At 41.2% G+C, this 11854-nt stretch overlaps 1 protein-coding gene across 1 annotated transcript in view; it reads left to right on the top strand.

The window, feature by feature from the left end:
• The first annotated feature begins 1115 nt into the window (after positions 1 to 1115).
• Positions 1116 to 11854, top strand: part of LOC118341918 (protocadherin Fat 3-like) — a 35482-nt gene continuing 24743 nt past the window's right edge. Inside the window, exons 1-3 of the mRNA XM_035680336.1 lie at positions 1116 to 1196; positions 5070 to 5384; positions 7191 to 7401. Coding sequence (XP_035536229.1) covers positions 1116 to 1196; positions 5070 to 5384; positions 7191 to 7401 — 607 coding nt within the window. The remainder of the gene's footprint in view (positions 1197 to 5069; positions 5385 to 7190; positions 7402 to 11854) is intronic.

Raw genomic sequence — 11854 nt, 5'->3', positions numbered from 1 at the left:
TCACTTGTGAAAAGAATTTTTGGTAGTGAGCTGGCTGAAGGGCAAGTAACACAATATGACTGGCTCTTGCTGGTTAACACGTCCCACATTACATTTAAACCTAAGGCATTGTAAATTGAATATAAAAAATAAAAATGGATTTACTTTTTCATTGACATTTTTAAAATATTAAGGGGGGAAAAAGTGTATTGAAGAAACCACAGGGGGCAGCAGCCATGAAACCTGACACGCTGTCGTGTGACATCGCCAAACTGCAGGCGGCTATGTGAATGAGCATAGTGTAGAAATGTGGTTAGCACACTAAACCAGTCCAGTGGGTGGATGTGGAAGCTTTCCCCCCGTGCTCGTTGCCTGATCGGATACTGTAAGTGGATCTCAGCATTGGTCCCAAATGTCCTTGCCTGGCCAGCATAAACTCTCAGGAAGCCGTCTGTTCCCACGCTTAAGCATCCTCCTGGCACTGTGCCAGCCCTGATCACGGCGCCTGCAAACACAGGTGGGTTTGTCATTGATGTCCAAGGCAAAGTGATCGTGACATTGACGCAATGAGGAGAGCGGGCAGGTGGTGAGCCCAAGTCAGATGCCATGGACTGTTATTGATAAGCCGGCTGATCTCACGGTCGAGAATGCGTTCTAGAGACGCAATGCCTGAAAGAACTTAATCGATGAGAAAGGAACCTCCTGCAGATTCGGTGAGGGAGTAGACCCCCACCTCGACCTGGCCTGCTGCAAAGGCGAAATAGAGAGGTGTTAGTTCACATCAGAGACATCAGAGAATTCATTGGGTCAAGACAACAAAGACAACATTTTTTTTAAATGTCTGTAGCTTTTTATGTCAAGTGAATTTTCCCCCCAATTGTGGGATTAATAAGTTATCTATCTATCTAAAAACAGAGAGTTGGTTTGGACAGAAATGAGGGAGGATTGTGTGGTGTCCATGGCTTTCTCGAATCATTTTACACTACTCCATTTTTTTAATCTAGTTAATAACCGTTTTATGCCCAAATAGTATACTTAGTTGTAAACATAACTTAAAAAAATGTACTTTCCGAAAACTTTCCTTGACTGCCTGATAGACTGGATTTATATTGGATTTATCACCAAACAAATGCCACATGAACCACAGAGCCGCCACCATGGAAAATTATTCCCTGCCTGTGGTCATCAAAACTCTGCAACGCCTCCCCATCCAGAGAGTCAGACCACCCTCTCCTCTGTAATCTGACGTCAAACACGGACAATCATTTTTGCACTTTTTGCAACATTTTAAACCCTGTAACTTTTAACGTTAATATGAATATATGTATATATATATATAAATACAATTTATGATAATTCCTTAATATGATTATATGTTCTGGAGTATGTAAAGCAAAAAGTAATTCCCGGGGGATTTTATTAAAAGTATTTCTGATTCTGATCTGATTCTGATTAATGATGGCAGTTCAGATTTTTGTTGCCCTTCTCTCCTCTGGCTTGTCCTACATTGTCAACAGTGTGCGCCTGAGCTAACCCGGTTAGCTTATAAAGGATGTATTGTTAGCCCCAAGCTATATAGGCAAATACTGTCCAACTAGGCTTCAATTCAGACTCCCCGGGCCTGAATCTGGCTGGCTGCTTTTGTAAGTTACCTTTGTCGGTTGCGTTGCAGGATGGCCAGTGCTGTAAGTAATCGTTATTCAGGGCCATGGCTGGGTTTGCACCTGGTGGCTAACTTGCTTGGTCACTAAAACATTCCTTGCGAAGCCAAGAAAGTTGTTAGTTTGGCTAACGTTTACTTGGCAAAATTATTCACCAGCTAACATGTTCAATGAATACAACTCCATGTATTACAAATGGTTTTGGCGCACAAAAATGACCGTAAGGTACAATAAGCAAAACAAACTGCTTTCTACTAAACTCAAGCTATGCAAGAGGGGGATCAACTACTTTAAGTTCAGCCTAAAAATAAGCTGGGGTAGGCCAGCAAGCCTGTGGCTTTTGGCTTAACCGTGTGTGGGTTGGGTCTGGCAATTGGTTTGCTTCCGTGGTAATTTATTCAAAGTGTTCAGCGTTGTTTGGGATGCCAAAGGGAGTACCTTAAAACCATGAACTTGTTCCATGTTAAAGTGTTTAACCCGGTACAAAAAAGGGAACTGTTGGAATCGACCAAATGTGGCTTCAAAACCTTTGTTGACTGCTAGTGAGGCTTGTTGTAAGTCCTAAAAGCCCTGTTTTGTGGTGACTGAAAGTCATAAAAACAAGCCGGCCAAGATAGCAGACCCCCCTTGGGGGGGGTCAAAGAATGCGACCAAGGTGTGGTTTAAAGGCCCCATAAATGCCCAAACACTGGCCTTTCATTGGTCAAGATTCCCCTCTGACACCAAGACCTGTCCATCAAGGCTAACTTAAGCCAGAGAGATGCCCTCCTCCTTCACTCTCTCTTCTTCTCCACCATCTAACTTCAGCTCCTGCCTCCACCACCACCGCCACCCCGGGTATAAGTTCTTGACCTCCGTGCTGGCTCTGACCACCGACGACGGCACGACCAAGGATTATAGCAGCCGGCACAAAAAGCCTGCTTTTTTCCTGCGATACCTAACACCCAGCTGACCATCCGCAACAGTAGAGACAGTTTGGACTCAGACGCATAAAAAAAATTCTGATCAGTTCCTGGCTCACAGGGCCCCGCCAGCTGACCACCGCAGCTCACCCGCAACTCTTTTCTTCATCTTCCCCCTTTGGACCGGTTGGTAACGTACTGGGCAATAGACATGACAACCTTAACACGAGTTAAGGCTAAACAAGACCTGTTTAATTGATTGTTAATGTTGCTCCATGTTTTAATTCAAGTTACTGGTGGTTATTGTGATGTTGATTTGATTAACTGGTTACCCGTAGGCAACCTGTAGTCTTTGAGACCAGTGCTTAAGGTGATGTTAGTTTAATTCTTCACAACAGACATCGCTTTGCATACCACCTTACTTCCCTTTTACGGGCCCGCCGTTAATCTAAAAACACAGCAGACACACCCACACGGTCCTAGGTACACGTGGAGGAGAGAATTCAAAACCTCCCCTCCCCATGCTTTTGTCACATCTGGTCAGAGGAAAAAGGCCCATAAACCCCCTTTATGACCCCCATGAACAACAACACCACACGCCACACACAAAAACACACCAACACCAACGCCTTTAGTTCACTTTAAGTTAGATTGTATGATTGTGTATTTTCCTCTGTTTGCTTTTAATTAGTATCTTGGTTATTAAAATGTTTGTGTTTACATATGCTGCCCTAATTAAATTTCGTACAAGAGGCGAGTGATACCAAACATCTTCTATTAGAACTCCCAAAGCTCAACACTCCCTAAGCTAATTATTAATGAATGTTTTGGTGGTAATTATTAATTTAATTACTTAACCATATTCCTGAATTAATATTAGTGAATTTTTATGAGCACCTGATCCAATCCGATTATTGTTATCGCTCCGCTTATTTAAGGGTGGTGCCCCGAGGAACTCTAAAAATATTAATTAAAAGTCATTTTCCTATTATCTTTTGATAAATTATAATTTTGATAACCATTAATGTGATAAACTATTAGCAGTTAAGACCACTCTAAACACCCCGCTACCATGCGTAAGTCCCCCCACCCCAGCGTTGTGTATATCAATCCTTTGGCTATGGGACACCAGCTATTGAAGCGAGCAAACAAAGTCAAAAGTACAAGCGCCCTTTGCTGTTTAAAAGAAGTATCACATTAATTTTTTTAATCTCACCAAATTGCATCTTTACATATTTGTATACAATTTAGTTTGTGATTTGTTTAGATTATTCATACTTTATTAATTAATTTCATTTTCCCTGTACTTTTGGCTCTTGTTACTCCATCCTGATCTTGTCCTGTGTGTCTGATTATGCTTCCCATTTTAAGCTGCTTCTGAATTGTAGCTTTTACTGTCCTGTTCTTCTAAATAATACAGCCTTTGTATTTTAAAAAAACTTTTATTTTAAACTAAAAAATAGTAAGTACCAACTTGAAGCACTACCTTGCATTAGTGGTAACCACCAGAAGTAATAGCAGTAATACGACTGAAGTAGTAGTAGTAGTATAACCTTCATCAGGGTCTATGGCCCTGGATGCGGGTGACGCGGCTTTTTTGTGGCGGTATCTTTCATAGTACGCTGGCGGTGTACTTAGAGAGCAGGGGTAAAGATAGGGCGGGTTGTCAATTGCACATCCCCGGTCACATACCAGCTGCACCTGAGCATGGCTAGCACTGACCGTGCAAAGGCCCTATTGTAATTGAAGAAATTCTGTTTATTTTTCCTTCCAAACGAACGCATTTTTGGAGGCTTTCCCGTGCTTGAAAACTCATGAAACGCGGCGCACATGTCAGTCGTGGCAAAAAATTACGTATTTTTCTCATGGGCCCCTAATCTGTACCACCCGGGACCCCTTTCACCAATATACATTAAAATCGGCACACACGTAGATCTTATTCAGACGCACAAAAAAGCCAGTGGGCGCCATATCCCAAACCCAACAGGAAGTCAGCCATTTTGGATTTAGCAGTCATTTCGCGCTGTATTTAAACAAACTCCTCCGAGGGGATTTATTGGATCAACTTCAAAATTGGTCAGTACGGTTAAATAAATTTACTGATTAAAAGTTGTGCTATTTGTGCATGTAAGCTGAAGGGCGTGTCCATGGTGTGGTGTCGAAATCGGCCATTTTGAATTTTACATAGATTTTTGGCCATTTTTTGCGTCGTATTTGAACAAACTCCTCCTAGGGAATTTATCAGAAGAATTTCAAAATCTGTCAGTACAACCAAAACAAACTACAGTTGAAAAGTTGTGCTATTTGTGCCTGTACATCGAACAGCGTGCTTGTGGCGTTGCATCGAATTTAGACAATTCGCCATAAAACAGATACTACTCTACAATGTTCAATCTCCTCTATACTTCACATATTCTCTAACAGTCCCACCCTGAACACATCCTCAATGAAACTTCACATGTTTGTTTGATAGGAGTCCCGCCCTGAACATTTGTACTAAATTTCTCACCCTGTTCAACCCCTGCAGGTGTTGGTGTCAGATGGTGGTCCTAGTCCCAGGCAGAGTACAGTGTGGGTGATGGTTCAGGTCCTGGATGAAAATGACAACAAGCCTACATTTCCTGAGAAGGTCTACCAGATCAAACTACCAGAGAGAGAGCGGAGAAAGAAGAGCGAACCCATCTATCGGGTATTCGCCTATGACCGTGATGACGGGCCCAACAGCGACCTTTCCTACAGCATTGTGGACGGCAACGAGGACGGGAAGTTCTTCATTGACCCCAAGACTGCAGTTGTATCTTCACGCAAAGCCTTCACTGCGGGGAGCTACGACATCCTGACTGTACGCAAACTTTAATCAACTATTAAGAATGTCTGCTAACATGTTTTAGGACATCTAAACATCTTCTCATCTTCTCTTCGTAATGGATGGATGTTGTGTTTGAGTCTTAAACCTACCTGACGCCACAACAAACTTCAAAAAATGATGATAGGATAAAGACTAGGATAGATAGTTGACTATTGACCAAGTAGACTTGGTGGTTCTTTCTGAACTGTTTCTGGGTTTTTGGGGGGATGATTGGTTTAGAACTATTTTAATTTGCATGTTAATGGCTTTACATTTAGCATTTTATATTTCTTGGTTTTATTTAAACCTGATGTACTCAATGTTGGATTACCAACTAAGCAAAGCAGATAACTAATAACTATAACTAAATAGATTTAAATATATATAGTTTTTTATTTTATCTTTTATTTTATCAGGAAGTTCCATTAAGATCAAAAATCTCTTTTAGAAGAGAGACCTGACCAAGATAGCAGTCGTACAAAAACACAACATATTAAAATACAACATATACAAAAGTAAAAAATAAAACAGAATAACGACTCAGCACACTGGCCTCTCAAGAAAAAAAAAACACATGCCTCCGTCACCACATTCTTTATGGTACCTATTTACTGTGTAACAATATACAGCTGCTTGTTAAATGCTAACGGAAAAAAGGTAATGAATCTGAATGTGTCAGAATAGCCAGCAAGGTTTGAAGATTTAGTTTATTTCAACACAGTATACAGGTCTCGTTGTTCAAAACACAGAATAAATAATTTCCAACATCACAAAAACAAATAGACTTATCGATATGATGGATGATGTCTTACGTTATTATCGACTTACTACACTCTTGCTCCTCTTTGTGTCCCTGTCTGAACCCGCCGTCTATTCATCGTCCCCAGAGCCATAGTCCTGGTTGGGACCGCTGTAAATCACCTGGCCTCCGATAGTGTATGTGGCTGTGTATGGTCCCGGCTGTTGTCACTGGGAGGCTGCTGAGCCCAACTCCTTTAGCCACTCGCCCCACTCTGGCTATGATGCTCATTCCAGCCAAACTTTTATGCTAGTGGTGTAAACAAACCTATCCTGAAACTTCATTCTCCCAATGTGGCTACAGTAAACTAATAGAACCACTAACTACATGTTGGGGCTGTTGTGGCTCAGAGGTAGAGCAGTTTGTCCACTTGGTTTAATCCCCGGCTCCTGCCGGATGTCAAGGTATCCTTGAGATACTGAACCCCGAATCGCTCCCGATGCATGTGCATGGATGAGTTAGTTGTTAGTCTAACTGCAATAGCTGCTGCAAATATGTAAATGGGTTATGGTTAGGGTTAGTAACCCTAGCCCTGTAAGTTGTAAGTTCAAACATTTTTAGCAACTAATGGTTTTCATTATGCCAGATTTTAGTGACTACTTTCACCGGCAATGCACGTTTACTTCAGTTTGTGCCACCTGACAATAGGAGTGTGGAAGTTGGGGTGTTAAATAGATGTATAATTACTTTAGTTTTCATTCCATCACAAACTTATAATTAGTTTTTACCTTTTTAGTAAATATATTCTTACCCTAACGTGAATCATACTGCACGTAATTCAGGGTTTTACTTAATCCCCCAATATTGACATACTATTTTGGGGGTTGCCAAATTTCACTTCACATTGCATCTAAACAAGAATTTAAGTACCCAGAAACATCTATCCATCTTTGTTTTGTTTTGTTTTTTGGTTTACTACTTGCTGTTTCTGTGATTTACTTTTTTGTATGCTTTTTCGACTTTACATTCTTCATTCAGCACTTCTGTGCCTCTTTCTTCAGATCAAAGCGATAGACAACGGCCGTCCTCAGAAGTCTTCCACAGCTCGTCTGCACATTGAGTGGATCCGCCGACCTCCTCCCTCGACTCTTCCACTGCTCTTCGATGAGCCAGTCTACAATTTCACTGTCATGGAGAATGACAAGGTGGCTGAGATTGTTGGTGTGGTGTCCCTGCAGCAGAACTCTGCCCTCTTGTGGTTTGACATCACAGGTAAAATCCCCCTTTAGGTGGATGATCCTCTGTCAGCAGTGGAGCCCTTTGTGTATTGTGAGGTAGGGTGTGCCTAAGCTTAGTGCATGGTGTGTGTTGGGCTGACAGTGTTGGAGTGTGTTGGTGTTATATGAGATGCAGCTGAGGTACTGTGGCCTTGCTGCATGATTTGTCATGCTCTGTCCACCCCAGTCACCATGGCGACAGCTCCTCCAGCTGTCAGGTCTGTATGCCTCATTGGAGGAAAAGTGTTACGACCCTGGGTCAGGCAACACAAAGAAAACAAAGTTGGATAAACCAAATTTTAGGTTTATAAAGTAAATAAAATAAAACAAAGAATAAACTTTTGTAGGTGGATCAGGTTCCACTGATTTGATAGGAGAAGTGAGGTGATTGGGACACATAAAACTACAATTTACAGCCAAATTAGGGCTACATCCACACTACAACATTTTAGTTGCTACGTTTGCTAGTGCTACGTTTGCACCTAGAGTCCACACTACTCCAGCGTTTTCAATCCTCTAGAGCAGAGACGTTTGGATATGTCTGTTTCATGGACGTTTTCCAATCAGTGTTTAAAAGTTTGCTAGTATGTGATTTGATCAGTCTGCTTTTAGTCTTTAGATTTAGCATTTAGCGGTGAAGCTAAATACTAAGGTATTGTAAATTGGTATAATTAAAATAAATAAATAGAAGTTGAGGAAAACTGTAGAAAACTGTATTGAGTTCACAGGAAGTGTACACAGCAGAAAAATTGGCTGTTGTAAACAGCGTAAGAGTGTAACCACCTAGTTGTAATGAACCTGAGATACTTTATCTTTTTGATAAAAGCATAAAAAGGAGGAATAAAACTGGGGTTAAATGTGTCAGAACTAGGCCTACTGGTAAATTATATGTGTGTGAGCAAGTGTTGTCCTGTGTTGTCAAGAAAACTCCTGGAAAATGACTTCTTAAAAAGAGTGGGAACCCTGGAATGGTCATGTGGTATGCGTTTTCAGGCGTGTTAGTATGGACAGAGATAATTTCAGCAACAGTGCTAAAGCACTAGTCTGGACGGATTGTTGTCATTTTAAAATGGCATTTAAAAACAGAAATGTGGTAGTGTGGATGTAGCCTTGGCCCACGAGCACTGTACAGTATAGCCCCAACAAAGACTAGCGTTTCCACCTAGGATTACGTTAAAACAAAATAATAGTAATAAGATCGTGAGCTGATAGAAGAACTGAGAAATCAGGTCAGCTGGTTCACTCAGCACCTAAGTTACCAGCAGTCTAGAGAAATAGTCATGGGGTGACAGGAGGGTGGCGTGGAGACTTTAAGGGGTAGCCGCTGCCCCCCATCTAAAGCCTCCCCTTCTTAGCAGGGTTTACTTCTAAACTCAGATAACCTGCCCCACTGTGCAACAAGGGACAGACAGACTCTTTACCTCCATGCCACACTTAAAAAAACAAACAAAGCCAAAAGCTACCAAAAACCTTTGGAAATAACCAAATATAGGCAATGAGACTTCTAAATTCATCCTCAGCACTTTATCATGCCAAATAGTTTTTATTTTTCTATTATATTGACTTATTAATCAATATGTTTTGTTTTACATAAAATTAACTGTAATCTTAATTTCAGTTATACAACACATTGCAGATTACAATAAATTAACCTTGAATCCTTGAATTAGCAAGTGGATCCCGGACTAGACCATATGTTATGACCTTGGCTCAAGGAAAGCAACATGAAGGAAAAACCAGTGTTAATGAGCTAGTTAATTTTCAGCTTCCTTAAAAAAAAGGACAAAAGCCAAGTTCACAAAAACTACATTGGTCATACAGTAAGCAACCGTATCTTCATGTTTGTTATCCTGAGACTTTTTTTCTAACTTTACCTTTAAGAGATTAAGATATATAAGTATTATGCTATACTTCTTATGTGACTAATTTAGTTTCATAATGTCTCTGCTCAGAGAAGGCCCTGTCTAACTTACTTTACTGAGAGTAAAGAACATTCTGACAGATTTGAAATCCAGTTTGACATTCCCCTATTAATGGGAAATATCCACTGTGGCACTGTTAAATCCCTCATAGTTCACTTTCACCCACTTAAAAGGCTTAACCAGATTATGTCATGCCAAGCACACTAAGCTCAGTTTTTACGCATTATGTGTGGTGACAATTCTGGTGTGGTACAAGTCACTGAATAATTTTACTAATCGGTAATTATATTAGTTTTTAATGCCATTCAATACTATATATACGCTGACCCTTCCCCAGCCGTGATGCATGCACTGTGGGCTCCAGGCAGCCCAAGCTAGATGGACAACACCGACCAGGAAGGACTGCGGTTCCCACAATGCACCATCCATATTTCCTTTTGTTGTCACTATGCAGTGACACTCAGTGTGTATCCGGCTGGAGATACCTTCTGGCTCGTGCTTGTGGCTTTCTATAGCTCTGTCCATCTCTTCTCTCTATTTCTGTTAATGTCTCCCCTCACATTCTTTCTAATTTTTTCATCCATGATTTGTCCTAATGTAAATATCCTTTCTCAGGAATCACAGCTATCACAGTCATAATGTTGTTTCTAAAACATTTTATCTTTTCATTTAATAGTAATAATAATAATAATAAGACAATTGATTCACGACAATTCCCCAGGAAAGAAATTTAGCAAAGCAGCTGTAATCCACAAATATCAATATTAGTGTATTTAAAACCCATGAGCCAGCGCGGCAGTACTAGACCAAAATGTTATTTTTCCATAGACTCCATCCTATGTACAAATCATTTGCTAGAAGTTCAGCTCATCTGAAGCAGCTGTCTCTGTCCTGTCTCATCAGTCTCTTCATCTCCTTTTCTCCTTACACCATCCTCCTGTCCTCTTCCCCCAGCCTTGTTTGTCCTTCCTGTCTCACCTTCTCTCTCCTCTCTCTCCTCAATGCTTCATGCCTGGAAGGTCCCAGGTCTTTCCGTGAGATGTTCTATATTCTGCAGAGCGCTTGTGGCAGGAACTGTTCCTCAGAAGGTATCTCGCTTCGAACTTCCACTACTGCTCTTCACTGTCTATTCTCTTATTCCTTTCCTTTCCTTTGCTCTTCCTTTTGGTTGATGCTCATTGTCCGCCCTGTGCTTCTCATCAGTGCTGCTGACATATTCTTGTGGTTGGTTAGTTGGCCGAGGGGAATTAACCACACGGAAGCTCAGCTTAAGTGGATGTGTGTGTTTGTGTATGTGCTTGTTTATTCTGTGTGTGCTTGTTTATTCTGTGTGTGTGTGTGTGTGTGTGTGTGTGTGTGTGTCACATTTCAGCCAAGGTTAATTTAAGGGATGGAGCTTTGGTTAATAGGTACCACAACCTTTTTATCTGCTCCCATAGAAACAACCCCTGAGTTACCTCAGTGATAGTTCTGTCTAATGACATTTTGTAAGTAGCACCTGTACACCCATTCCTTATGGATCTAAGACATGCCCTCATGTAGTTCAAAGGCAGGTTCACACAGGCATACAAATTTCCCACTGTCGGCTGACCCATTAGCTTGTCTAATGGCTGCACTAAACTGTTGAGTAGCAGGTTTGGAGCTGAAGAAGCACATAACAGCCTCCAGAAGCCGACATCCAGCAGAACGCCCAGTACAACCACACAACCAAACACCCAGCACCCAGTAACCAGTGCACGAAGCTCCTCCCACAACAACGAGCACACAACACCCAGCATTCACTTTCCAGCACCCAATACGACAACATGAAATACCTCACACCCAGCTGTGTAACTGTGTGAATATACAAAGTGTGATTTGAAACAGATGTTGGGCAGTGCAGAGTCAAAGGGAGAAGAAAAAAGAAACAGAAAATAAGCACTTGGACCAGAGTGTATAAAAATTACATTTGTAAAAACTATAAGCATATGTGTTCTGTGAGAGTAATAAGTGGTGGACCTCAAAAATGCTTAAAAAAAAACTAGAGAGAAAGAGAAAGCAATAGAGAAGTAGTTTACTTCAGAGATGAATGTTATAGATGGATGAGTGGAGCATCTGTGTGAGAGAAGAGTGCTTTAACATCCCATACATGCAGTGCTCTATTAATAGCTGAAGCTGCTTGTGCTCCACCAAGCAGGCTCAGCCAGACAGATACAGCCAGACTGGATCACAGACCAGCCTCAATCTGTGAGTCACAGTACCTGACACACTCACCACTCAAGATATACAGCTCGTACACCTGCACAGATGTCCACCCGTGCACAGTACGGGCATGTGGACGTATTTTTAATCTTTATATAGCCATGGAAAATAGTGTTCATTAAAACTCACAGTTGAATGACCTTTTTACTGTAGGTCAATATGTGTCAGCTGTCTTCTTAACCCTTTAAACCAGATTGACATCATTGGCATATAAAATCACACCCCACCATACAAATGTCCATAAATTGAGATGATTCTTTAAATTAATTTCAATTCAATTCAATT

This window comes from Morone saxatilis, unplaced genomic scaffold (genome assembly GCF_004916995.1).
Source record: "Morone saxatilis isolate NCDOM2014 unplaced genomic scaffold, NCSU_SB_2.0 Contig8, whole genome shotgun sequence".
NCBI classification, from domain to species: Eukaryota; Metazoa; Chordata; class Actinopteri; family Moronidae; genus Morone; species Morone saxatilis.
The sequence above is the reverse complement of the archived record's forward strand: the minus strand, read 5'-3'. Positions and strand labels throughout refer to the sequence as shown.